The sequence below is a fragment of the Chrysochloris asiatica genome, unplaced genomic scaffold, assembly GCF_000296735.1.
Source record: "Chrysochloris asiatica unplaced genomic scaffold, ChrAsi1.0 scaffold00032, whole genome shotgun sequence".
Lineage (NCBI taxonomy): Eukaryota > Metazoa > Chordata > Mammalia > Afrosoricida > Chrysochloridae > Chrysochloris > Chrysochloris asiatica.
The window spans coordinates 13793407-13817106 of record NW_006408550.1 but is presented as its reverse complement, the minus strand read 5'-3'; the positions used below and the strand labels follow the sequence as shown (position 1 = coordinate 13817106).

The following is a 23700-nucleotide window of genomic DNA, read 5'->3' as shown; positions in this document are numbered from 1 at the left end:
TTTTGACCTTTTCCTTCTTTCTTGTCTTCTTAATGACTTTTTACTTTCTACCTGTATGATGTTCTTGATGTCATCCCACAATTCTTCTGGTCTTCAGTCTTTAGTGTTTCATGTATCATATCTGTTCCTCAGATGATCTCTAAATTCAGGTGGGATATATTCAAGGTCATATTTTGGCTGGCGTGGACTTGTTTTCACTTTCTTCAGCTTCAGTTTGAATTTGCATATGAGTAATTGATGGTCTGTTCCACAGTCTGCCACTGGCCTTGTTTTGATTGATGATATGGAGCTTTTCCATCGTCTCTTTCCACAGATGTAGTCAATTTGATTTCTGTGTAATCCATCTGTTGAGGTCCATATGTATAGTCATCTCTTATGCTGTCTAAAGAAGGTACTTGAAATGAACAAGTCATTGATTTTGAAGAATTCTATCATGTGATATCCAGCATCATTTCTATCACCAAGGCCACATTTTCCAACTACTGATGCTTCCTCTTTGCTCCCAACCTTTGCATTCCAATCACCAGTAATGATCAATACATCTTGATTACATGCTCAATCTATTTCAGATTGAAAAAGTTGGTAGAATTCTTCTGTTTCATCCTTACTGGCATTAGTGGTTGGTGCATAAATTTGAATAATAGTGGTAATAACTGGTCTTCCCTATAGGTGCATAGATATTATCCTATCACAGACAGCGTTGTACTTCATGACTGATCTGTATGTGCTCTTTCTGACGATAAATGCTATACCATTCCTTTTCAATTAGTCATTCCCAGCATAGTAAACCATGTGGTTGTCAGATTCAAAATGGCCAATAGCCATCCATTTCAGCTCACTAATGCCTAAGATATCAATGCTTATGCATGCCATTTCATTTTTGACAGTCTCCATTTTTCCCAGATTCATACTTTGTACATTCCATGTCCTGATTTTCAGTGGATGTTGACAGCTGTTTCTCTTCATTTTGAGTTGTGCACCATCAGCAAATGAAGGTCCTGCGGGCTTTTCTCCCATGAGCTTTACTCCATTCGCTTTATCATGGTAACTCTACTTTGAGGAGGCATCTCTTCCCCAGTCACATTTTCAGTGCCTTCCAACCTGAGGGGCTCATTTTCTGGCACTATATTTTACAGTGTTTTTCTGCTATTCATAAGGTTTTCAGTGACTAAATATTTGGAAGTAGTTCATCACTCCATCTTCCTAGTCTGTCTTCGTCTGGAAGCTCATCTGAAACCTGTCCACCATGGGTGATCCTGCTGGTATTTAAAATGCCGGTGGCATAGCTTCCAGAATCACAGCAACTCAAAAGCCTCCACAGTATGACAAACTGACAGATGAGTGGTGGTGTGACTCCTTAGTATATAAAAAATTATTACAACAAATTAACATTGTGCCTATGAAAAAATCCTGCAAGACTGAGTAAAATATCATTCTGGAAATTTGGACTAGAGGGAAAGCATACATTAAAAATTATTTACTTGGAGATGAGAGAGAGAAGAGGAAGGACTGGTTGGTCTGAAATGTGGTGAGACCTGGGGACACCTGAACCCATGGACAAGGACATAGCCACGGAGGGCTAGATCTTAGAGTGAAGCTTCCAGCTGATATGAAGTAAAGGGAGACACACAAGAATACCCAAACTTGTAGATGTACCCACTTGACCTAGCTTCAATGGCTTGATGATCAGAACTTGACTAGAAGAATTAAAAAAAAAAAAAAATTAATAAAGGAAATAAGTGTAAGTTGCTACAATTTGATGAACTTTACCTACACTTATGGATGTAGTAGCTCAAAATACCAATTGAGAGGGAAGGAGACTTGACATCAAGGATCAATCCTATCCCGTCTGTATACAGGGTTGAAAGAGACAACTTACATAATGATTACCTAAAATGGGGCTCTATAAAAGGCACAAAGTGACTGGCTTACAAGTTTTCAAGAGGGAGTTTAGTTTCAGAGTGTACGGAGGATGGTAGACTCCCCACTGAATAGTTTTCATCATGTCTAGATGAAAGGGTCTGGTGAAAGGAGATGAAGGTAAGATTATTAAGATTCATGTTATTATGACTAATTGTGATTTTCACAACTGTAAAGGTAGAAGTTTTGTAATAAAAAGGGGCGGCGGCGGGGATAGTTAATCTTACATTCCAGAGGACCCTAGCACCAACAAGGGAGAAGAGCATGAGCAGAATGTGAGACCTAATCAGGAAGCAGCAACACCAGAAATGGAGGCAGTGATGATGACATGGAGAGATAGAGTAGCTGAGTACTCTAGACTCATGGGAAGAGAAAGACTGTGTGCTGGTGGCCAGGAGGCAGGCTTGCAAAATGTGCCCTTTGGTTGTTTAAATGATTATATATTCCTGAGTGTTTTTGTGTATACCCCTCCCCCCCAAAAATAAATAAATAAATAAATAAATAAATAATTAAAAACCCACAGTGGGAATAGAAGCAAATACTGTTGAATGATGATGTATGGAGGGGATTGTGATCTTTGCAATGAAACCATGAGTGTAAAACCGATGTTCTCCCATGTAGACATCAGTTCATTACAATAAAAACTTTTTTAAAATTTTATTTACTAGAAAATCCAGAAAGAAACAGTCAGAAAATTATTTTTCTTTGAACCCACCAGCTGCTCCTTTTGAGAAAAAACTGGGTGATCTACTCCTATAAAGATTACAGCCTAGGAAACCACATGGGGTAGTTCTACTCTGCCCAACAGGGTCACTGTGAGTCTGAATGGAGTCAGCAATTTACAACCACACAGAATGTAATGTAATGGAGGGTGAACAATAGTAGAGTCCAGATTACATCAAAAAGAAGTATTGGAAAAAGAAATTGGTGGAGTAATGAAGACTATAAGAACTAAACATGTAATGGAAAAGTTAAAGTTGTATTTGAGGCAGTAAAGAACAGAAGTGAAATAGTGAAAATTCTACTCAGTGTTAGGAAAGATTAAGTTGAGGGGCTCTCCTGGAATTTAGTTAATGACACTCATGAGAGAAGATGATAGATAACCACAGAGCAATGAATGTTGAAAGCAAGGATTATAGAACAGGAGCAATTACCAAAAGCATAATTGTGAAGAAAAATATCCTAGGCAAAAAAAAGGTCTGAATATGCCTTGGAAATGCTAAACAGGGTTGCTATGAGTGGGAAACGACTCGAAGATGACACTAAAGAATATCAACATGCATATGAAAAAGGCCTACCATATTCTAGGTAAGACTGGGAGAAAGAAGCCACAACGAGGTAATTGTGGGCAACATCTTTTAGTTATAAGTACAGTGTGATCATTTTCTAGATTTTCCCAGCTCAGGTACAAATGAGGATTTCCTTTATATCTGCAGTCTTGTGGTTCCAACTACAGAGCAGAAGCCAGCAGAACTTTCTAGGATATTCTGCCCTTCCACATCTCTGAGGGAACCTCCTGTCTTATCTTTGGTCCTTGCTTGCACCTCCACCATTTCTTGACTGGCAGACTGCCACTACCACAGTGCACAGCCCAGGCCCCTGATGAACTCATCATATAGTTAGAGGATGCTGACATTCCTTAGGCGGTTATAGGTATGCTTTTCCTAAGGCACATTTCTCTTTACATTGCTATCCTGGCCCGTATGTAAGTACCAACTCTTCCCTTTTTTATTGGAGGTTTAGCAATAATGGAATAGTGTTTAAACTTAGAGAAAATCACTACCAGACATACTGGTTTTTAAAGCCTCAAACCCGATCCCAAACCTAATGTCAAGACCACATTCCTTCTTAACTTATGTTCTGACTCCACGTGGCCAAGCCTGGCTTTCCTTCACCTTCTAGAAGTTTCCACAAGCTTATCTTGGAATTCTTGAAATCCAGGGTTGAGTCTTAAAGACTCTAGGAAAGGAAGGGGTTTAATGACCTTCTATAAGGAGCTCTGGTAGCGTAGCGGTTACGAATTAGTCTGCTAACCTCAAGGTCAGCAGTTTGAAACTACCAGCGGTTCCACAGGAAAAAGATGAAGCATTCTGCTCCTGTAAAGATTTACAGTCTCAGAAACCCTGTGCAGGGTCACTATGAGTCGGAACTGACTCCACGGTACATAACAACAACAACATGCTAAAAGTTGGGGTCCTGGTGTAGCGCTGTAGGTTAATGGTGCCAAACTGCAAATCCATTTGAACTGCAAGGTTGGCAGTTCAGGCTCATCAGGTGCTCCTTGGAAACCCTATACAGGGTGCTATGGGTTGGAACTGACTCGACAGCACTTCACAACAACAGTGTTATATATTGACCCTTAAACCTTCCATCCATATCTCATGATCTGCCCTTGTAATGATGGACAAGATGCATATATGCTCTCTACACAAAAGTCTAACCCAGCCACTCACAAAGACGGGGCTTCCTTATGGTTGCAAAGAAATAACCTTTCTAGAGCACAGTAGGTGAAGAGTAGCACAAAGATACAAATACATGTTCTACTTTATCCTGCTCCAAATGATAAAGAAAAGAACAGAGTTTTCTCTGTTTAACACTTACCTAAGTCTGGAAGGCTCTGTCTTCACACAAGATCAACATCAACAACACTAGTTAGCTTTGAGCTTCACCTGCCCAGGCATTTTTACTACAAAATCTTCCAAGAAGAAAACTCCCAAGCATGTGACCCAGAGTGGAGGTTTGGCCCTGGAATGATGGAGGTGGTCAGGTGACTGTCCCCTCCCACACTTGCTCCAGACACCACTGTCTGTCTGGTGTAGATCGGAGTTGACTTTTCACCCATGGCCATACTAAACATTCATTCTCATATTCTCAGGCACGTTGCGAAGCTGAAGACTTTTTAACGTGGGGGTGACTATAGGCACATAGGCAGACAATTTTCATTTTTACAAAGTTAATATGAGCAGTTTCCATCTAGATTTCTTTGAAGCACTGAATTCGGGAATGGAAAACTATCTATAGTTTATGCTAAGAATTTTGTACCCATCAAGTTGTCTTTTTCCTAAAAAGTCAACATAAATATATTCTTTTGATACATAATTATGTTGCCCAGCTACCATCCTGAGCCTTACTGTAGAAAACAGGGGAAGAAAGCATTCTTTTTCATAAAATGCCAGCTCTTCCTAAATACTATACTTTGCCACTGTTTCACATTGCAATGGAAGACCTCAAGTGCCTAGTGAATAAAGTCAGTCCCTAAAAGATTATTTTGAATTATTTGAAAGGTTTAGGACAGTCAGAGAATTCCACTCCTCCCCACCCCCACTCTGTTTTCTTAACTTAGCCTTTTCACCTAAGCTCTCCTCCTGATTTCTCTATAGGTTCAGCAATATCATAATGTCATTTTCCATGGCCCAGAAGGAAGCTTGCAAGACTACATAGTACATCAGCTTGCACTCTGCATGAAGGTATTGATTCCTTGCCCCCACGCCTTTTCTTTGAACATTCAGGAGTGTAGAGAACTAATCAGACTCTTCCTATCACAGCACAGGCAGATGGCCGGGGGGTTCACCTGTGAAATAGTGAGAGCTGAGGTGGATGCTGGATTCTCCAAGGAACAACTGGTTGACCTGTTCATCAGGAATGGTAAGACCATCTCATCGGTTTGGCATGTGATAACAGAAGGCACGTTCTTCAGTAATGCCATGAAAAGAAAATACACATGTGGTTGGGAATAAATCTAAGTCAACTTCTTAGTTGTTTAGCAGCCCATGGGATAAAAATCAGGAACCCAAGTGAACACATGTAAAAAAGTGCTGTATATATGTATCATTGCATCTGTTGAGCATCCTGAATTTTCTTTTCTTTCTCTCTCTTTTGCTGTAAAACATGATTTGTTGTGGGCATACTTTATAACTGGCACTAGGGGTATACTTAAGGAGTTGGTGATGGTAGCAGTTCCCTGCATCCCATGTGGCAGAACACTGTTTCAATAACTGCAAAATATGAAACCCCAGCCCTTCCTCCCACCACACTCTCTACTCAGTGAGGTTTCATAATGGATTGCAGTGGCCACCCAGAATTCAGACAGCATACTCAGAGTTATTAATGAAGTCACTAGGTTACCATGCAGGATCAGAAACTGCTCAGGGCACAGGAAGCCTCTCCTCAGCCATGACCATAGGCAAGGCTGTCTCTGTGCCTGGGCAATGTTACAAAGTCCTATGAGGGCTGCTGATGAATACCTTCCAGGCACAGCACTCCACCATAAGCCTCAGCCTGAAGGCACTTGACTCTAGCTCTGTGAGTCACAAACCCAGTCCCCTCCTTCAGTGCCTAGAAGCAATCACTCTACTAGTAAGCTGCCTGCCCAGAGTCACTCAGCTTTACCTGCCTTGTGTGCTGGGAAGTCCACTTGTCTTGTGCTCTGGGTCTTGGTTCTGCTTGATGTCACAGTGTTCTGTCTCTGAGTCAAGGTGGTTCTGTGTGCAGGGATCCACTCCTGACTCTTTGTTCCACTCCTGACTCTTTCTTCTGGATGGTAGGTAGTGAGATCCCTGTCTGGCTTCTGAGATGGCTTATTCTACACTATTAGAGTTCCAAGTTTTTAAAATTACAATTAAATCTGCTAACATCCACAGCTGAATCGTCTTATCCTGTCAGTATCTTTGCCCACCTTCTCTTAACCAGATAATTCACTATACTACATTAGTACTGGAGTTACGGTGTAGTGCTGTGGGCTAATGCATTGGACCACAAGGTTGGTCTGAACTGCAAGGTCAGTGGTTCAAATTCACCAGCCACTCCTAGAAAACGTTATACAGGGTCACTATGAGTTGGAACCTACTCGAAGGCACTTTACAACAACAGCAAATAACTGAAAGGTTGCTGGTTTGAATCCACCCAAAGTCACCTTGAGAGAAAAGTCTGGCAGCTCACAGCCAATGAAAACCCTATAGAATACAGTTCTACTGTGAAATACATAAGGTTGTCATAAATCAGAATCAGTTTTGGTTGGTTCTTATATCTCATGTGCTTTCCTGTAAGTGGCTTCTCCATCCACTGCTTCTCTATCCCTGGATGGATTTAAGGCTACTGAGTGCTCATTTAAAGTTCTCTGTGATTCCTGCCTTCCTCATCCATTCGTCACCCACCAGGGCTGCTTCGCTTTAAAAAAAAATAACATTAAACTATTTGGAATGGGCTAGCCTAGAAATGATGATTCCTTTGTGGAACTTTCTTTCATCTTACATGTATTACCTGATTTGATCCTTTTGGCAACTCTGGGAAGAAAGTCAGCAGAAAGAATGCCACAGAGAAGGAAGAGATGAGGGTGTACGAGCAAAACATGCAAGGAGAAGGAGAAGCAAATGTATTTTAAATAATTAGTTTTTCAAACCTAACACGTACCTATAAATTAAAATGGTGACAGGGAAGAGAAAAATGTAGAACAAAAGAACACTTCAGAAAGAACGACATGGCACTTATGCTAGTAAGAATTGCTTCGTGCTTGTTTTAAAATAACATCTTCCTTCTCATATTGCCTTTCGTGAGAGGCCTTCATGTCACGTGGCTCTGTTCTTTGGTAAGATGGGTGTGAACGCATCTTAGAGCCGGGTTGAATTTCTCCTCTGTGTAAGATACAGTTGGCTTAGCAAGACGGATATGTATTGTTTTTAGTTGTATGTGACAGTTAGTGGTAAAACAAATAAGCACTGGCTCTTTATTTTAAAGTAATACTTTGAATTCCTGAGAAAACTTCCCTTTTTACAATGAATGAGTGAAGTGACTGGTAATACTAGGAGAACATGATAATGACCGTTTACATAAGTGATTTCACGCCCATGAAACCCATGGAACCTGCATGGCTTGGAAGCTCTGAAAGGATGTCCTGTATCCTCACTTGGCCATTCTGATGCTTGGTCCCCTTAGATCCTTGTTTGAAGTAGGCACTGTAGGGGATACCTTTCATCCCCAGGAGGGAGACAATAGATTTTGGATCACTGTAGACTCAAAGGGAAGCATGGTGGATCTGTAGGACAAGCACTAGACTGTGAACCATAAGATGGGTGGCTCAAGTCCATCAGTTGTTCCATGGGAGAAAGATGAGGCTTTCTGCTCTCACAAAGATTTACAGCCTCAAAAACCTTATAGAGAGTCACTCTGAGTAGGCACTAACTCAATAGCACTTAACAAGAAGAAGACACAGAGGAGTTTGGGAATAACTATTTAATGCGGTATGCTAATTATTTTTAAACCAACAACTGTTGCTGTAAAACTATTTAGGGTATACAGAACTGGAGAGATAACCCTCAGCCAATTATAGTAGTGTTTGATTAAGTGTAAGGGCAGGGCTGATGGAGCTCATAAAGCTGAAAGTAAAAAAGGACCAAAACAAACCTTTGTTGAAATGCAACTTAATGTTCCTGCAGATCCATTTCAGCTCTTTGCAGCAGCTTCAGGGCCACTCAAACTAGCCATACATTTAAGATATCAACAAAAAGCTGGAAACCTTCAGTCCCAAATTACAGAGAATCAGATACACAAACTATTTAAGCTGGTCATTGTCTTATTGCTGAGTAGAAAAGGTGGTTCATCATTGTTTTAACTACATAGGTTCTATATAGTCCCATAATGTGTTTCTGAAATATTTGAACTCTGAGAAGCATAGTATGTGCACACTCTTCACTGAATAGCATTGAAGAAGGAAATCTGCACATACCAGACTAGAACAGCTTCCCTGCAGGTACAGCTACATGAAGACTCGAGAGGTTGTTTCTAGTCTGTAAAGCTTCAGAGCATCCCCAAAAGCTTTATCAATCTCAGAATTTTCATTTAAAATATTCAAGGAGTTCTTCGAGAAGTGAAAATAACATTGTGTCTATAGCAACAAGCAGAGGCAAAGCAATATCCTAGCAGGAGCACTGATGACAAGTGGGACTTTTTTGACAGTACTCTCCAGGATTTTAAATTGCTCTTCTTATTCTTTTGAGGTTAAATTGACTAAGGCTGTGGTATTTGAGAATCTTCTAAAACACTAAAGACTACATTAGATTTTTAATTAATTCATTGGGACATAGGAAGTAGAGCCCCCTAGTGATACAAATGGTTAACGCATTCAGCTGCTAACTGGAAGTCTGGAGGTTCAAGATCACTCTAGGCACATCAGAAAACAGACCTTGCAATTTGCTTCTGAAGAAGTCAGCCATTAAAAGCCCTGTGGAGCACAGTTCTGCTCTGGACACACACGGAACTAAGTGCTATGCGTCAGCTTTGACTCGAAGAAAAGATTTTATTTTAATATAGGAAATGCTGTGTATATTTTGGAGTCCTGGTGTGGCACTGTAGGATAAGTACTGACTGTTAACCACAAGCCATAAGATCAGTGGTTCAAACCCACCAGCCACTGTTTAGGAACCCTATACAGGGTCGCTGTGAGTCGGAACTGACTGGACAGCACCTAACAACAACATGTATAGTTTAGTTAAAATAGCAGTAACTTTTGAAAGCTTAGTACATGGTAGGAATGTTTTAAGTTTGTTTCCTGTATATAATGATTTTCTGTTTACTTTCCATCTTTCATTCTGCGTTGATATGCCATCAGTCTGCCTCTATCTCTTCCTTTCTTAGTGGAAGGAACATTAAAATAAGAACCACGAATTCTAGATTTTAGTCCCTCTAGAACCGACTCCTCGTCACACAACCACCACCTCCTTAGATAGCAGAAGCCTTGACCAAATCCCTTTAGCCTCTCTGAGAGTTCATTTTTCTCTTCTGGAAAGGGAGGGCAAGGATCTGGTGATTTCTCTGAGGCTCCATCCAAGTAATTGAAAGGACATTTTACACCTTTGTAGTGTGAAGGTCATTTAAGGGTTTTAACCTTAAACCATTTGTGTTAGTTTATGTTGTTTTTAAGTGCCACTGAATCAGTTCCAACTCATAGCTACCCTGTCTAGGGTTTCTGAGGCAGAAACAGAAAGCCTCATCTTTCTCCCAAGGAGCCACTGGTGGGCAGTTCAGTGCTTATCGTATGGGCATACTAGGTTAATGAATAATAAAATGCCCAGTTAACTACTAACCAGGACAAGAACTAGAACATTCCCAGCTTGTAGAGCATACCTTTGAACTCTTCCCTCAGCTTTTGTGTCCTTCTCAAAGTAACTGCTTTGTGTGGGAATTATTTCCTGCTTTACTTTATAGCTTTGCCACCCATGTGTGAATTGCTAAATTGTATGCTCACTGTTGCTTATGTTTGAACTTCAGTGTTAGATTCTTCTGTGATTTGCTTCTTAACATACTACTTGTGACAGTCCTGTGTTGTTGTCTGTACTTGTAATTTGGTTACATTCATGTCCTTGATATGAATACACTCCTATATATTTATCCATTTTATTGTTGAGGGTGAGTCCTGATGTGACATTGCAGAATAACCACAAGGTCAGCAGTTCAAACCCACCAGCCACTCCTTAGAAACCCTATACAGGGTTTCTGTGAGTTGGAACCGACTCGATGGTACTTAACAGCAACAGCGACATTGTTGATGGACATCTGGGTTGTTTCCAGTTGGCATCTGTTAATGGAATGAGGAGTGACAGTTGTGTGTACTTATCTTCAGCATGCCCACCAGTTTCCAGTCATGACACAGCCCAGTTAATTAAAGAGCATTCCCATTGTGACACATCTTAGCCAACTCTCTGGTTTTACAAGTTGGCATTTTTGACAGCTGGTGTAGGTTTTTGTAAAAGCTTTAATTCCTGTTTTTCCCTTTCGATCACAGGTTGTCTGATTCCAGTGAAACAGTCTCCTGGTACCAAGAAAATCATCATCATCTTGGAAAATTTGGAGAAATCATCACTGTCTGAATTACTGGGGGATTTTTTGGCACCTCTTGAAAGTCACAGCACTGAAAGCCCCTATACTTTTCAAAAAGGTAAAGGAGAGGGAGAACCCATTTGAGAAGCCTGGCTCTGCATCACCATGGTAATCCCTCTTCCTTGGAGTATAAGCCATGCTTCTTGTTCCCTTCTTTAACTTAGTTAATTTGCATTTGTCCCATAACATGATTTGCTGTGGTTGGACTGTCACATTTGGTTTGTTTTAGGAAACGGAACATCTGAATGTTATTTCTTCCACGAGAACTGCTTTCTGATGGGAACCATTGCCAAGGCGTGTCTCCAGGGCTCTGACCTGTTGGTGCAGCAGCATTTCCGCTGGGTCCAGCTGCGGTGGGATGGCGAGCCCATGCAGGGCCTGCTGCAGAGGTTCTTAAGAAGGAAAGTTGTGAATAAGGTAACAGATAGTGAGCTACGCTCTTTGTGCTGTGGGACAGGGTTCTGTCTCTAGAGAGAGGAGGCTCTCGGGTCAGGACATCTGGGCTTTGATTCTACCAGTTCCTAGTTCATCTTAGTCTGGAAGACCTGCTCAGCACTTGGGAACACACAGCCTTCGCTGAAAGAGAGCAGGTAGTTGTGCATGAAATGCATTGATGGGTATGGAGACTGCTGTGGGGAAGAACCCACCACTAGTGATTCGAATTAGTATCTGAAATGCCCAGTTAAATCAGTTCTTCTACCCCAAGTTGGAGTCCTGGTGTGTGGTGCAGTAGGATAATGCACTGGACCACAAGATACCCCATACAGTGTTGCTATGAGTCAGAACCAACTCGATGGCACTTAACAACAACAACTCCCAAGTTATGTTCAAGTCAGTTGCCTGGTCATAAATGTATCCTCTTAGTTAAGTGACAGTCAAAAGTATTGCGTGATCCCAGTGAGGCAGTAGAAAGGGGAGGTAGAGGCAGTCTTAGGCCTGCACCTTTTCATATTACTAATGCAGCCATTAACATCATCATTATTAATATCTGAATCTCATTGCCAAAAAATTGTGTATAAATAATCACAAAAAGTACCGATTTTATTTTGTAGAATTAGCACTGTTGTAGGTAAAATGGGTTCCCAGCTTTCTGGAAAGAATGATGAGTTGGTTTTACTTGTTTTGAAAGGGAAGTTCCAAGCTTTCTCTCTTTTCCACTGTGCTTGAGAACGGGGTGTGGTGGGAAGAATAGAGAGGGGGACAAAGGGTATGCTTTTCGTTTGCCAAGAATCACTTCAAGTAGGTTAATAAAATGGATTCCTGGGGTGAGCATGTAATGGGAATAAATGACTACTGCACAGAATCAGAAATCTTATAGCTGCAGAACAAAGCCACATTTTGGGGGGTGCTTAAAGGCACACTAGCACTTGATCACAATCTGTGCCACAGGATAATGCGCTGGATTGCGAAGTCAGTTTGAACCGCAAGGTCGGTGGTTCAAAACCACCAGCTGCTCCTCGGAAACCCTACACAGGGTCTCTGTGAGTCATCGACGGCACTTTGCAACAACAGCAAAACCACACTAGCACTTGGTCACAATTTGTTCTTCCAATTTCTTTAAATAGATAAGAAGATAGACCTTTGAAAACAATCACTTTTCTACAAATCTAATAAGTATCACAAGTATAAGAAATCATTATGCTCAGCTATCATTAATTCTAGTACATGATCTCAGAATTCTTACTAGAAGAACAGCAGAGAAAATGAGAGAAATATAATGGTGCTCGTCTGTGGTTTTTGAATGAAATAATATTTCATTGTATTTTCGGTGAAGGCTAAGCTAACAGCAGTTTAGTTTCTATTCAACAGCGTCTACGTCGATTATTCAGTGGCATTGCTTACGTTCTTCACAATGTGACAGTATTCTCAACATTTCCGTTCTGAGTGTTAATTTTTTTTCCATTAGTCTTGTTTCCCTGCCCCCTTAACATTTGTTTTAAAGTAACTGTTGACTGCTTGGTCTCATAAAAATGATCTTCTTAAAGGCACACAGTACTCATGGGAGATATTCCTTGTTTTGTAATTCAGCTAAGCCTGTCATTTAGCTAAGAGGTGACCTCAGGGACTAGTTTCAGTTCAGTGTTTAAAGAGTCTCTCCAGGCAGTAGACTCAGGGAGTCCTCCAGTCCCAACCATTCCTGTAAGTCTTGTTTTTTTGTGGTTTTGAGGATTTTACTAGGAATTTGAAGTTCTGTTCCACATTGTTCTCCCATTCTGTTGTGGTGCATCTTTTGTGACCCTCATCAAAATGGTTGGGAGTGGTAGGAGGCAAAGGGTGATAGATGAAGCTGTGGTTTGTGCTGATTATTAGTCCTGTATTCTAGCTTCTTCTCTGAGTCTATGGTTGACTGCTCCTCTTAAAGAGAAAGGAGATTATGATAACAGAACCCCAGGGCACATGTAAATACCTTGTATGCAGAGAAGAGGAGACTGACATGTCAGAAGACTGAAGGACAGCAATGTGGTTTTGCAGTCATGGGTTTTGCAATTATGCTAGGCAGAGGCAGTCAGGTTCAGATCTTGAATAAAAACAGTTAATTTGATTATTTTCTTGTCCACCGTATCATTTCTTTGCCCATTTTTTTTATTTGCAAACATCAGCCTCCATTTTTCACACACACACACACACCCCATTTCCATCCCCATTCCATACTTGGGGTGCTCTTTTTTTCCTCCTCACCAGGCAAGTTTCCTGCACATGATCTATGGTCCAGCTGAAGTCCAGCCTCATCTCTATACTTTCCCTGACCATGCAACATGTAGTCATGGTCCTAGCTCTACTTCAAGATTTTCAATCTGGAAAGGATCTTGGGGATAATAAGCCTGCCTTAGTGTCTTCATTTACACATGTTGTTGTTGTTAAGTAACATTTAATGGATTCTGACTCACAGACACCTTTCACAGGGTTTCTGAGGATCAACTGGTAGGTTTGAACTGCTGACCAGTGCTGATCCTAGAGCACCACACCAAAGAAAGAAAGAAAGTGGAAGGGACTCAGAGTACCTAGACCCTGTCCTTGCAGGACCCTGTCCTCCATGACACCTGACCCTCCCTGACACTGATCCATTGAGCTCTGTTTCCAGTAGACACACCTGTTCTTCTTCTCTGTTATATTTGAGTATACAAACTCTGCTTACCTTTTTGTTTTTCTTAGCAGTGACAGTGTTCAGGCATGCAATAAACCTATGTATTTTTTAACAGAATTTATATTTTCTTGTTTATAACATACACAGCAGAACATGTAAGAAGTCTACCATTTCTACATGTACAGTTTAGTCAGTGACATTGATGAAATTCTGCAAGTTGTGCATCCATTTTCAGACTCCTTTTCTGAAGGTTTTCTTCCTCGTTATCATAATCTCATCGCCTCCTAAGATCTCTGACTAATCTTTGGAGTTGCTGTGACGGTTTGATCTCATAGAGATAGATTGTTAAAGAACATAATACAGACACTCTTTATTAATTAAGCTGAACTACTATAGGAGTCCTGGTTTGGCACTGTGGGTTAATATGTTGGACTGCAAGGTCAGTTTGAACTGCAACGATGGCAGTTCAAGCTTACCAGCCGCTCCTCAGAAACCCTATGCAGGGTTGCTATAAGTTGGAACTGAGTTGGCAACACTTAACAACAATAACAAACTGTTACATGATTTGAAGATAACTTCAGATGATACTTTGGGTTTAAGGTTTAAAGATTATCTGAGGGCAAGTCTCAATGGTTCATCCAGCTCATAGATCCCATGAAAATGTGAAATTCTGTTCTGTTTTCCTCTTGGATCAGAATTCTTCTATAGATCCTCTGATGTTCAGTAACAGTAACTGGACACGATCCAGTTCTTGTGGGTTCCTGGCAGAGGGTAGTTGTTCATGGAGGCAAGTTAGTAATGCCAGGTATGGTACAGCTGATTAATGTAACCAATGGCAAGAAGTTGTACATTTGTCAAAGTTAAATTGGCCAATGTTGTGTGTGTTGATAACAACAATAAAAGGAGAAGTTGCTGAGGCTGTGTATTAAAACTAAACACCTCATGGGATTGGGTTTCTTGGTTTGGAGGTATAGGGTCATGGCTTCCTTGGACATCCTAGTGAATTGACCTAATAATACATTTAGTGCTTCTCTTTTCCTTCCGAGTTTGTTGCATACTTTCTGGGGTTTTAAAAGCTTGCAGATGGCTTTCCAAGGCTCAGCAGTTTGTCACTGTTCACCTAGAGCAGCAGAGGAAGACAGAGTGAAGAGTTGGAAGAAGATAATGTAAATTAATATACTTTTAAATATAACCTCAAAGCATCTTCACAAAATTATCTCCACTTTAAATGTTAAGGGAAGGAAGTAAAAACATGCCATAAATGGAAATTCTCTTTATTGGATAGTCCCTTTAAAGAAACTACTAGTTTGTAATGTCCTGTCAAGTAAATACCCACAGTTTCCACACAACAGCTAATTTGCCAGATGATACGTTTCATATAAGTGACACGTGTGCATCCAGAGAAGGGATGCCCACTTTACATTGTTTTCTTGTCAGGGCAGTCACCTTCTCATCCTGCCTCGGGACATCATTATGAAGTGTGCTTTTCTATCAGCATGGCTGTTTATTAAGGCAGTCATTAAAGAACAGTACAGTCTGCCAAGAAGAAATGGTGTTTTACTGGGGACCAAGGGAAGATGCGAGAACTGTTCTCATCCTGCCTGATTTAAGATGTGTCTTGATGGGGGGCCCAGGGCGTATTTAGAGGAAATCTCCCTCTCTGCAGCTGCCCCCAACACAGCTGAGCCTATGGTTTCCGACAGCTCTGATAACCACAGGACGTGAAGCAGGAATAGGGAACATTGTTGTTGTTATTCAGTGCTGTCGAGTTGATTCTGACTCAGAACGACCTTGTATATGGTTTCCAAGGAGTGGCTGTTGGGTTTGAACCAGAGACCTTGCAGTTCAAACCAACTTTGAGGTCAAGTGTTTATCCCACAGCACCACACCACTCAAGGCAAAAAGGAAATCCTTTATCTAGCTTAGTAGGAACCTGGTGGTGCAAAGAGTTTAGCCCTCAGCTGCTAACTGAGAGGTCAGCTATTCAAACTCAGCTCTTGACTCCATGGAAAAAGACTGGCAATCTGCTTTCATAAAAGTTACAGTCAAGGAAGCCCGATGGGACAGATCTCCTCTGTCACTTGGAGTCATTCTGAGTTGAAATTGTCTTGATAGTGTCCAAGGGTAACAGCCATAGTTATTGCCCCTTTCCTTTTAAATATGATAAACTAATTATTTACTCTTTCTACTAAATTCTGGACAGTGTTCTTTATCGATTGATGTTTCTGTATATTAAAAATAATCTTTGCTTCTATTTCTAGTGACACTGTGAACAATTATTATTTCTTTGTACCTCGATTTCCTGATCTGTAAAATGAGATAAAATTGCCTACCTCGGGCTTGTTGTTGTTGTTGTTAAGTGCCATCGAGTCGGTTCCGACCCATAGCGACCCTGTGCAGGGTTTCCGAGGGTGTAAATCTTTACGGGAGTAGAAAGCCTCATCTTTCTCCCGCGGAGCGGCTGGTAGTTTCGAACTGCTGACCTTAAGGTTCGCAGCCCGATTCATAACCACTACGCTACCAGAGCTCCTTACCTCGGGCTTGTGGAGAGAATTAAATGAGAAAAATGCACATGACAATATACATTGTAGTAAGCTAGCTCTCCTTCAACCATGTCAAGTGAAGGTGTAATCAAACTCCACTACATTTTAAATGGTTTTGTCGTTTTAAGTGTTTGTATTTTGAATTTTGAATTTTCAAAGGCAAAAAGAAAAGATCCGTGATACTACATTGAGGGGATTGCAATCAGTGACATGAAACAAAATGCGTATGAATAGATGAATGGAAAGTGAACCTGCTCTGTTAACCTTCGCGCAATTCACAAGACAAAGTTAGCAACAAAGAGAAAAGATGCGCTGCTCTGAGCCAGGCCCTGTGTTCTGCTCCTGTCTCTCTAGTTCCGAGGAAAGCTGCCCTCTCCCTGCGATCCTGTGTGCAAGACTGTCGACTGGACCCTGTCTGTTTGGCGCCAGCTCAACTCCTGCCTGGCCCGCCTGGGCACTCCTGAAGCACTTCTTGGGCCAAAGTATTTCCTCTCTTGTCCAGTAGTCCCAGGACATGCCCAAGCGACAGTGAAGTAAGTGTCATCGCCATTCCTTGTTTGCCTATTTAAAATAGATCCCTGGCCACTTTGGGATGTTTGCAGGTTAGAATGCTGACCCTCATCTTGTGTCATTTCCTGTCCTCAACATTGAGTGACCATGCTCTGCACTCCTAGTGGAGGATACCCACGATTCAACTGCTGAGTGTTCCTAAGGAAACTGTATCTTTGATAAAAACTGGATAATGGTTTTTCCTTTGTTACAAAACCCTCACCAAAGCCATGTTCAGCTTTGACATATTCAAAGATATTTGTCCATGGTCTTTTAGTCAACGTCCCACATGAGAAATTTGGTCAAGTTTTCTAGAAAAACAAACCCACACTGCATGTTACTGATTAAGTAAAAGTCTTGGTTAATTAGAGAGACTTGCGCACTTACTGTGTTCTCCTTGTAGCAGTTTATGAGCGGAAACATATAGACAATAAAGTTAATGAAATAGAAAATCAGGAACAAATTGAAAAGAAGAAAAATTTGTCACCCTGCAGATGACAAAAGGTTTTGTAATTAGCCACTAGATTTGATTCTGCACTTCCTGGGCTGCAGTTCATCTGGGAAGGCATGATGTAAACAATCTATCTTTATAATACATATTCTCTTTCTCGAAAGCAGAATAAACTATCAATTTAATAGCTGCTCACTGTGGGCTGGGGAAAGTAATGCTGTATTAAATAGTGTTGTTGTTAAGTGCTGTTGAGGCTATTCCAATTCTTAGCCACCCTGTATAGGGTTTCCTAAGAGTGGCTAGTAAGTTTGAACCACCACTCGTGTAGTTCAAACCTACCTTGTGGTCCAGTGTAGTGTCCTGTTAGCTGTCATCAACTCAGTCACCCAACTCATGTAATATTATATACAATGAAATAAAATGTTGTCCAGCCCTGCTGGTTGCAGATTGAACGGTTGGGATTCCAAGGGGTTTAGTGTCTGGTTTTCAGAAGTAGATTGCCAGACTTTTCTTCCTAGACCATCTTAGTCTGAAAGGTCTGCTGACACCTGTTCAGCATCGTAACAACATACAGGCCTCTACCGACAGATGTGTGGTAGCGGCACACAAAGAGCATTGGCCAGGAACCAAACCTGGGTCTCCTGCATGGGGGGGCAAGACTTCTACACTGAAACACCACTGCCCCCATATGAAACTTGCTGTCATTGTGAAGTGCTGTCAAATCGGTTTGGACTCATAGTGACCCTGTATAGGGTTTCCGAGGAGCAGCTGGTGGGTTTGAACCATCGACCTTGTGGTTCAAACTGACCTTGTGGTCCAGTGTATTATCCTGCTGCACCCAGTGTTTTCATGCTAAAACCAGAAACACATTTATTCATCAGTATGACAGTTAAATCTAATTCTTTTGTGCATCTAGTTTCAAGTCTTTGTAACCCTTTTTGGCCTTTCCTATGTGAGCATGGCACTTAACAACAGTAACAACATGTGATCCTGGAGTCCTAATGTGGCACTGTAGGAAGAGCACTGGACTGCGAGGTCGGTTTCAACCACCAGCTTGGCAGTTTAACCCCAGAAGCCGCTCCTCAGAAACCCTTTACAGTGTGGCTATGAGTCAGAACCGACTCCACGGCACTTAACAATAACAACAAATGTGAGCCTAGTCACATTTGAACTTGTTAAGAACTGTGAAGGTGGTGCATTTCCCACTGTTTACAAGCTGACTAGTTAGCTTGCCTCAGTTTCAGGGGTCTACGTGACTCAGCACAGCAGGCAGCATGGATTGCATAAGCCCCCCATAGTAATACACAACAACCCAGATGGATGCTGGGTGTGTGTCACAGCAGAGGAGCCCCAAGCTCAGAAATCCTTCAGGCTTTTAAAGACGTCAGGACACAATCCGGTGTCTACCCAGGAAACACAAACTCCATCTCCCAAGGCTGTTTCTACACAGATAACCCCTGACTTATAAGAACTACACTTAGACTCGTCCTTTTGATTTGTTTTTCTGTACATCTATTGTCAGTAATCAGTATAGTGTTGCAGTCTATAATTTGCTGATGTTCTCATTCTCAGATGTTTACTCACAGATGTTTAATTTGATGGTTTACTGTTCAAAACACTGCCAGACTTAACAAAAGGTACTGACAGAAAAAGGCAATAATAATGAAGACTGAAAATAAAACATTCCACTTAATTCAAAGCCAGCCTAGAATGGAGTCCATAGACCAGAACCCATGTGAGTGGGAACACTTTCCTTCATTGACACTCTTGAAAAGGTGCAGACACAAAATGTGCTGAGGATGCTTGTCTCCCAGCAGCCAAGCATGTTAATTACCAAAACAAGTCAACTTTAACTGTAATCATTTTAATTCCTGTCATAAAATAACCAGAATTGTGTCTGTATTCCCTATTGTAGGTTTTTTTTTTTCTTGAATTACATAATAAACTACCTATCACAAGAAACTAAACTCATGCCATGGTATTTTCAGTGGCCTCATATGCATGTGAAAGTTGAGCCATGAATAAGGAAGATGACCAGAGGAGAATTAATACATTTGAGTTAGCATGTTAGAAGAGAATAGTGAAAGTACCAGGGACTGCCAGAAGAACAAACCAATCTGTATTAGAAGAAGTACAGCCAGGATTGTGAGACATCATCTCTTGTACTTTGGACATATTGTCAGGAAGGCTCAGTTCCTGGAGAAAGGACATCATGCTTGGTAAAGTGGAGGGTCAACGAAAAAGGAGTCACTCAATGAGATGGATTGGCACAGAGGCAGCAACAGTGGGCTCAAGCACAGCATAATGGTGCGGATGGCACAGGGCAGCATAGTACATAGGGTTGCTGTGAGTCAAAACTGGCTGGATGGCACCTAACAACAACAAAAAGTAAACTGAGAAACTTACAACAGATGGGTGTTTGATATTCCAGTTTTAATTTTAACAGTACTTGAATAGTTTAACAAATACCTAATAGCTTTATAACTTTCTTAATCTAGGGGATTTGCTTATGGGTCTACAGCCTGTACTCACATATATATATTTTTTAATTCTGCATCAAAGTATAATTTTTTTGAAGGATGTTTAATTGGCATTGAGGACTGTAAAACTAGGTTAAGATGGTTTGACTTAATTCTTGCTTATAGTTATTAATATTAGAAATTCTACTAGAGGAGATGGCTGGTCTACTACATCCCTTCTATGCAGGGCAGAGTCTGCAAACAATGAGCCCTTGCCTTCGGGAAGGCAGATTTCATTTACAAACAGTTATAAATACATCCAACTTCCCAAGTATCCAAATGTAAAATGTATGTGTCTTAATCAGGAAATACCGAGAATGAGTTTACATTTAGATAGACTTTCAGGAAATCTAATTTTCCAACTGTTTTATATTATCTTATTGGTAAGTTTACTTCCCTTCCCATGCATTTATTTATTCATCTATTCATTCATTTAACAAACACTCAAGCCTTGCTTCCTTCTCCTAAGGACTGCAAAACTGCCTAGAAAATGTAGCAGGTCTATACACAAACTTAATGCTTTTCCAGAGTTGGAAGAAGTTTAGACCAACTGCAGTTAAAGAGGGCAGTCTGAGCACTTCCATCAATTCTGATATCAGTTGCAAACTCAGGGAGTAACTTGGTAACCTAGTGTTGCTGTAACACAAATACAGTAAGTGGGTGGCTTTCAAGAATAGACATTGATTTTCTTACCGTTCTGGAGGTTGGAAGTCCAAATCCTGGTCTCAATTGGGCGCAGTCCTTCCTTTTTAGTAGCTCTGTGTGTTTCTTGGTGCTTAGTGATCCTCACACGGTGTCTTCCTTGTCCTAGCCTGTGCTTCTCATCTGCTGTTTATATGGCTCGGGTGATTGCGCTTAAATCACACCCTGCACTGATAATAGTCTCAGAAGAATAACAAAGAAAGCCTTAGGAGGGAGCTTCGAAAGTTCCTGGAAAGAATCTGTTATCTTTTCATTGTATTTTTCTACCTACTTTTTGAAACATCCTTGATTTCCAAACAGAATTCCATCCATAGACATAGGGAGTAGGATTCCAACACACATTTTGGGGTAACACCGTACGTTCTGTCACAGAAAGTTGTTGTTTAAGTGCCACCGACGCAGTCTGACTCAGAAACTTTGTATGGGGTTTCTGACAAGCAGCTGCTGATCTTGAACCATGAACCTTGCAGTTCAAACCAACTTTGCAGTCCAGCACATTAACCCACAGAGCCATACCAGGACTCCATCACAGAAAGAGAGGGTCCCAAAACTACTCCCTGGATTAATAATTCACTGGAAAGATTCAAGCAGTTATACTCAAAGGGACAGTTTACTACAGGGAAGGATACAGGTTAAAATCAGTCCAGGGGAGAAACACATAGTGTGTAACATCCATTCGCTGCTTATCCTGTTGGTGGAATGAAGATTATTTCTCTCTCAGTATCACTATGTAACAATACTCACACAGTGTTTCCAACCTGAGCTTTAGTGTCCAGTTTTTATTGGGGTCCATACAGAGTCACTATGGGTCAGAATCGACTCGACGGCACTTAACAACAACATTACATCAGCAGGATACCTGGTGTGGTACTGAAGGATAATGCTCTGGACCACAGGGTCAGTTCTAACTGTAAGGTCAGCTGTTCAGACTCACCAGCCGCTCTTCACAAACTCTGTCCAGAGTCGCTCTGAGTTGGAATTGTCAATAACAACAACATCGGCATGATTGATACTGTGTGCATCTCACTCTCCAGGTAAACTGATACCATGGGACCCAAGTCTCTACTATAAGTCACATTGTTTTTATCTGGCTCACACAAGGCCTCAGACTAGCAAAGATTACCTCCCAGGAGCCAAGGGCAAAGACCAGACCTCGTTTTGGACAAGGGGTATGGCGCTTTCAGATAAGCAGTCAACTGCAAGGTTGGTTTGAACCACAAGGTCGATAGTTCAAACTTACCAGCCGCTCCTCGGAAACCCTATAGAGGGTCATTATGAGTTGGAAACAACAGCTTTACTACACAATGGTCTAACAACCTGCCCTGTTTACATCTGTATGTAATTCATGAGAGGTCTGGTCTTGACTTTGGTGAATCTGGCTCTCTCTTATAAGGTGGATGTCCAAGTTGTGGAATGCTGTCATAGCACCTAGAGTTCAAGAAGCAATATTGTCAAGAGCCTCTGTGAAAAGACAGCCTAGTCTTGGACAAACAACTGCTAGAAAACAGCCCAGCCAAGGACAGCAGGCTGTGGTGAAAGCTGCTCTCAGCATCTTGCTTAATAAAGCTGTTCTGCATGGCTGCCCTCTACCGAGAGCAGGTATGGGGCTTATGTTGGGAGGGAGAGGAGTGTCACACTCATAAAATATTTATTTGAACTTGTTTCATAGTAGCTTTTTTTTTTCCCCTCTTGGTAACTAGAGAGATTATTTTCACATGAATTGATATTTCATAATTCCTCCAGAGCTCTCTCTACTTTTAATTGCCTCATAATTAAATTCCCTGCCTCCAAATCGGAGTCCTGGTGTGGTGCTGTGGGTTAATGTGTTGGATTGCAAGGTCGGTGATTCAGACTCACAAGCCGCTTCTCAGAAACCCTATACAGGGTTTCTATGAGTTGGCACCGACTCAAGGGCACTTAACAAAAGGAAGTCAAGTTTGTTAGTTCACAAAAGTGCTGCTTGGGTATTATGCGGACCCATGGTTTTTAAGAGTGCATTTTGTTTGAAAAATGAAAATGCTGTGTTTTGCTTTGCTGTATAAAACTAATGTCACTGCCTTCCTTTTGCCACAATGGGATCTGTGTTTCAGAGCTTGACCAGTATATCGCTGATTTCAAAGGAGGAAGTTTCCCTTTATCCATAGTTTCAAGTTACAGTAGTTTTGGCAAGAAGAAAGAGAATGGTACCTGGAGAAAGGTGAGCACCAGTCCTCGCAAGAAGTCTGGCCGTTTCTCTTCACCCACCTGGGGCAAGCCTGATCTAAGTGGTGAAGGTAAGCGAGCCGAAGAATGTTGTTTACAGGGACCTTTGCTCACAGCCTCATTTCTAGGTGCACATGTACTTTTTTATTGTCGTTATGCATTCAGCAAAATCAAATGCTGAGTCTCTCAGTGCACAGTCTCATGGAATAAACCAAGTATGTAGTAGGTCTGTTGTTGCTAGTTGGTTTGAGTTGGATCCAACTCATGGTGACTTATGTATAACAGAATAAAATGTACATTCCTGCATCATTTTCATGCTTTTTTTTATATTTGAGGGTAGTAAGTAATATTTCCAGAATAATTGGGTGCTTCTGGTCTAAAAATCGCTTTCATATGAGAACTCTAAAATTAAATTCATTTTTATCTTGTGGTGGTTGTTGTTAAGTCTGGTAGCGTAGTGTTTACAACTCGGGCTGCTAACCTCAATGTCAGCTAGTTTGAAACTACCAGCGGTTCGATGGGAGAAAGATGAGGCTTTCTGCTCACGGAAAGATTTACAGCGTCGGAAACCCTAAGCAGGGTTGCTATGAGTTAGAATCAACTCCATGGCACATACCCACCACCACTGTTGAGTCAGTTCCAACTCAGAGTGACCCTATATAGGGTTTCCAAGGAGTGGCTGGTGGGTTTAAACCACTGACCTTGCAGTTAGCAGTCCAGTGCTAATTCTTTTTTTTTTTGGCTACAAAATCACAGAATCCTTTATTAATCTAAAAAAATATATATCAAAACGTGAAGCTATTGGTTTTTCTTTTTTTTTAAGTTTTTATTATGAATTGAGTGAAAATTTAGAAGACA

The 23700-nt window shown here is 41.2% G+C and overlaps 1 protein-coding gene across 1 annotated transcript in view; it reads left to right on the top strand.

The window, feature by feature from the left end:
• The window catches only part of CTTNBP2 (cortactin binding protein 2), a 182049-nt gene that overhangs the window by 140629 nt on the left and 17720 nt on the right, over positions 1-23700 (top strand). Inside the window, exons 13-19 of the mRNA XM_006859316.1 lie at positions 5301-5387; positions 5466-5565; positions 10697-10849; positions 11021-11208; positions 16774-16952; positions 22034-22239; positions 22731-22913. Of these exons, the coding sequence (XP_006859378.1) occupies positions 5301-5387; positions 5466-5565; positions 10697-10849; positions 11021-11208; positions 16774-16952; positions 22034-22239; positions 22731-22913 (1096 nt within the window). The remainder of the gene's footprint in view (positions 1-5300; positions 5388-5465; positions 5566-10696; positions 10850-11020; positions 11209-16773; positions 16953-22033; positions 22240-22730; positions 22914-23700) is intronic.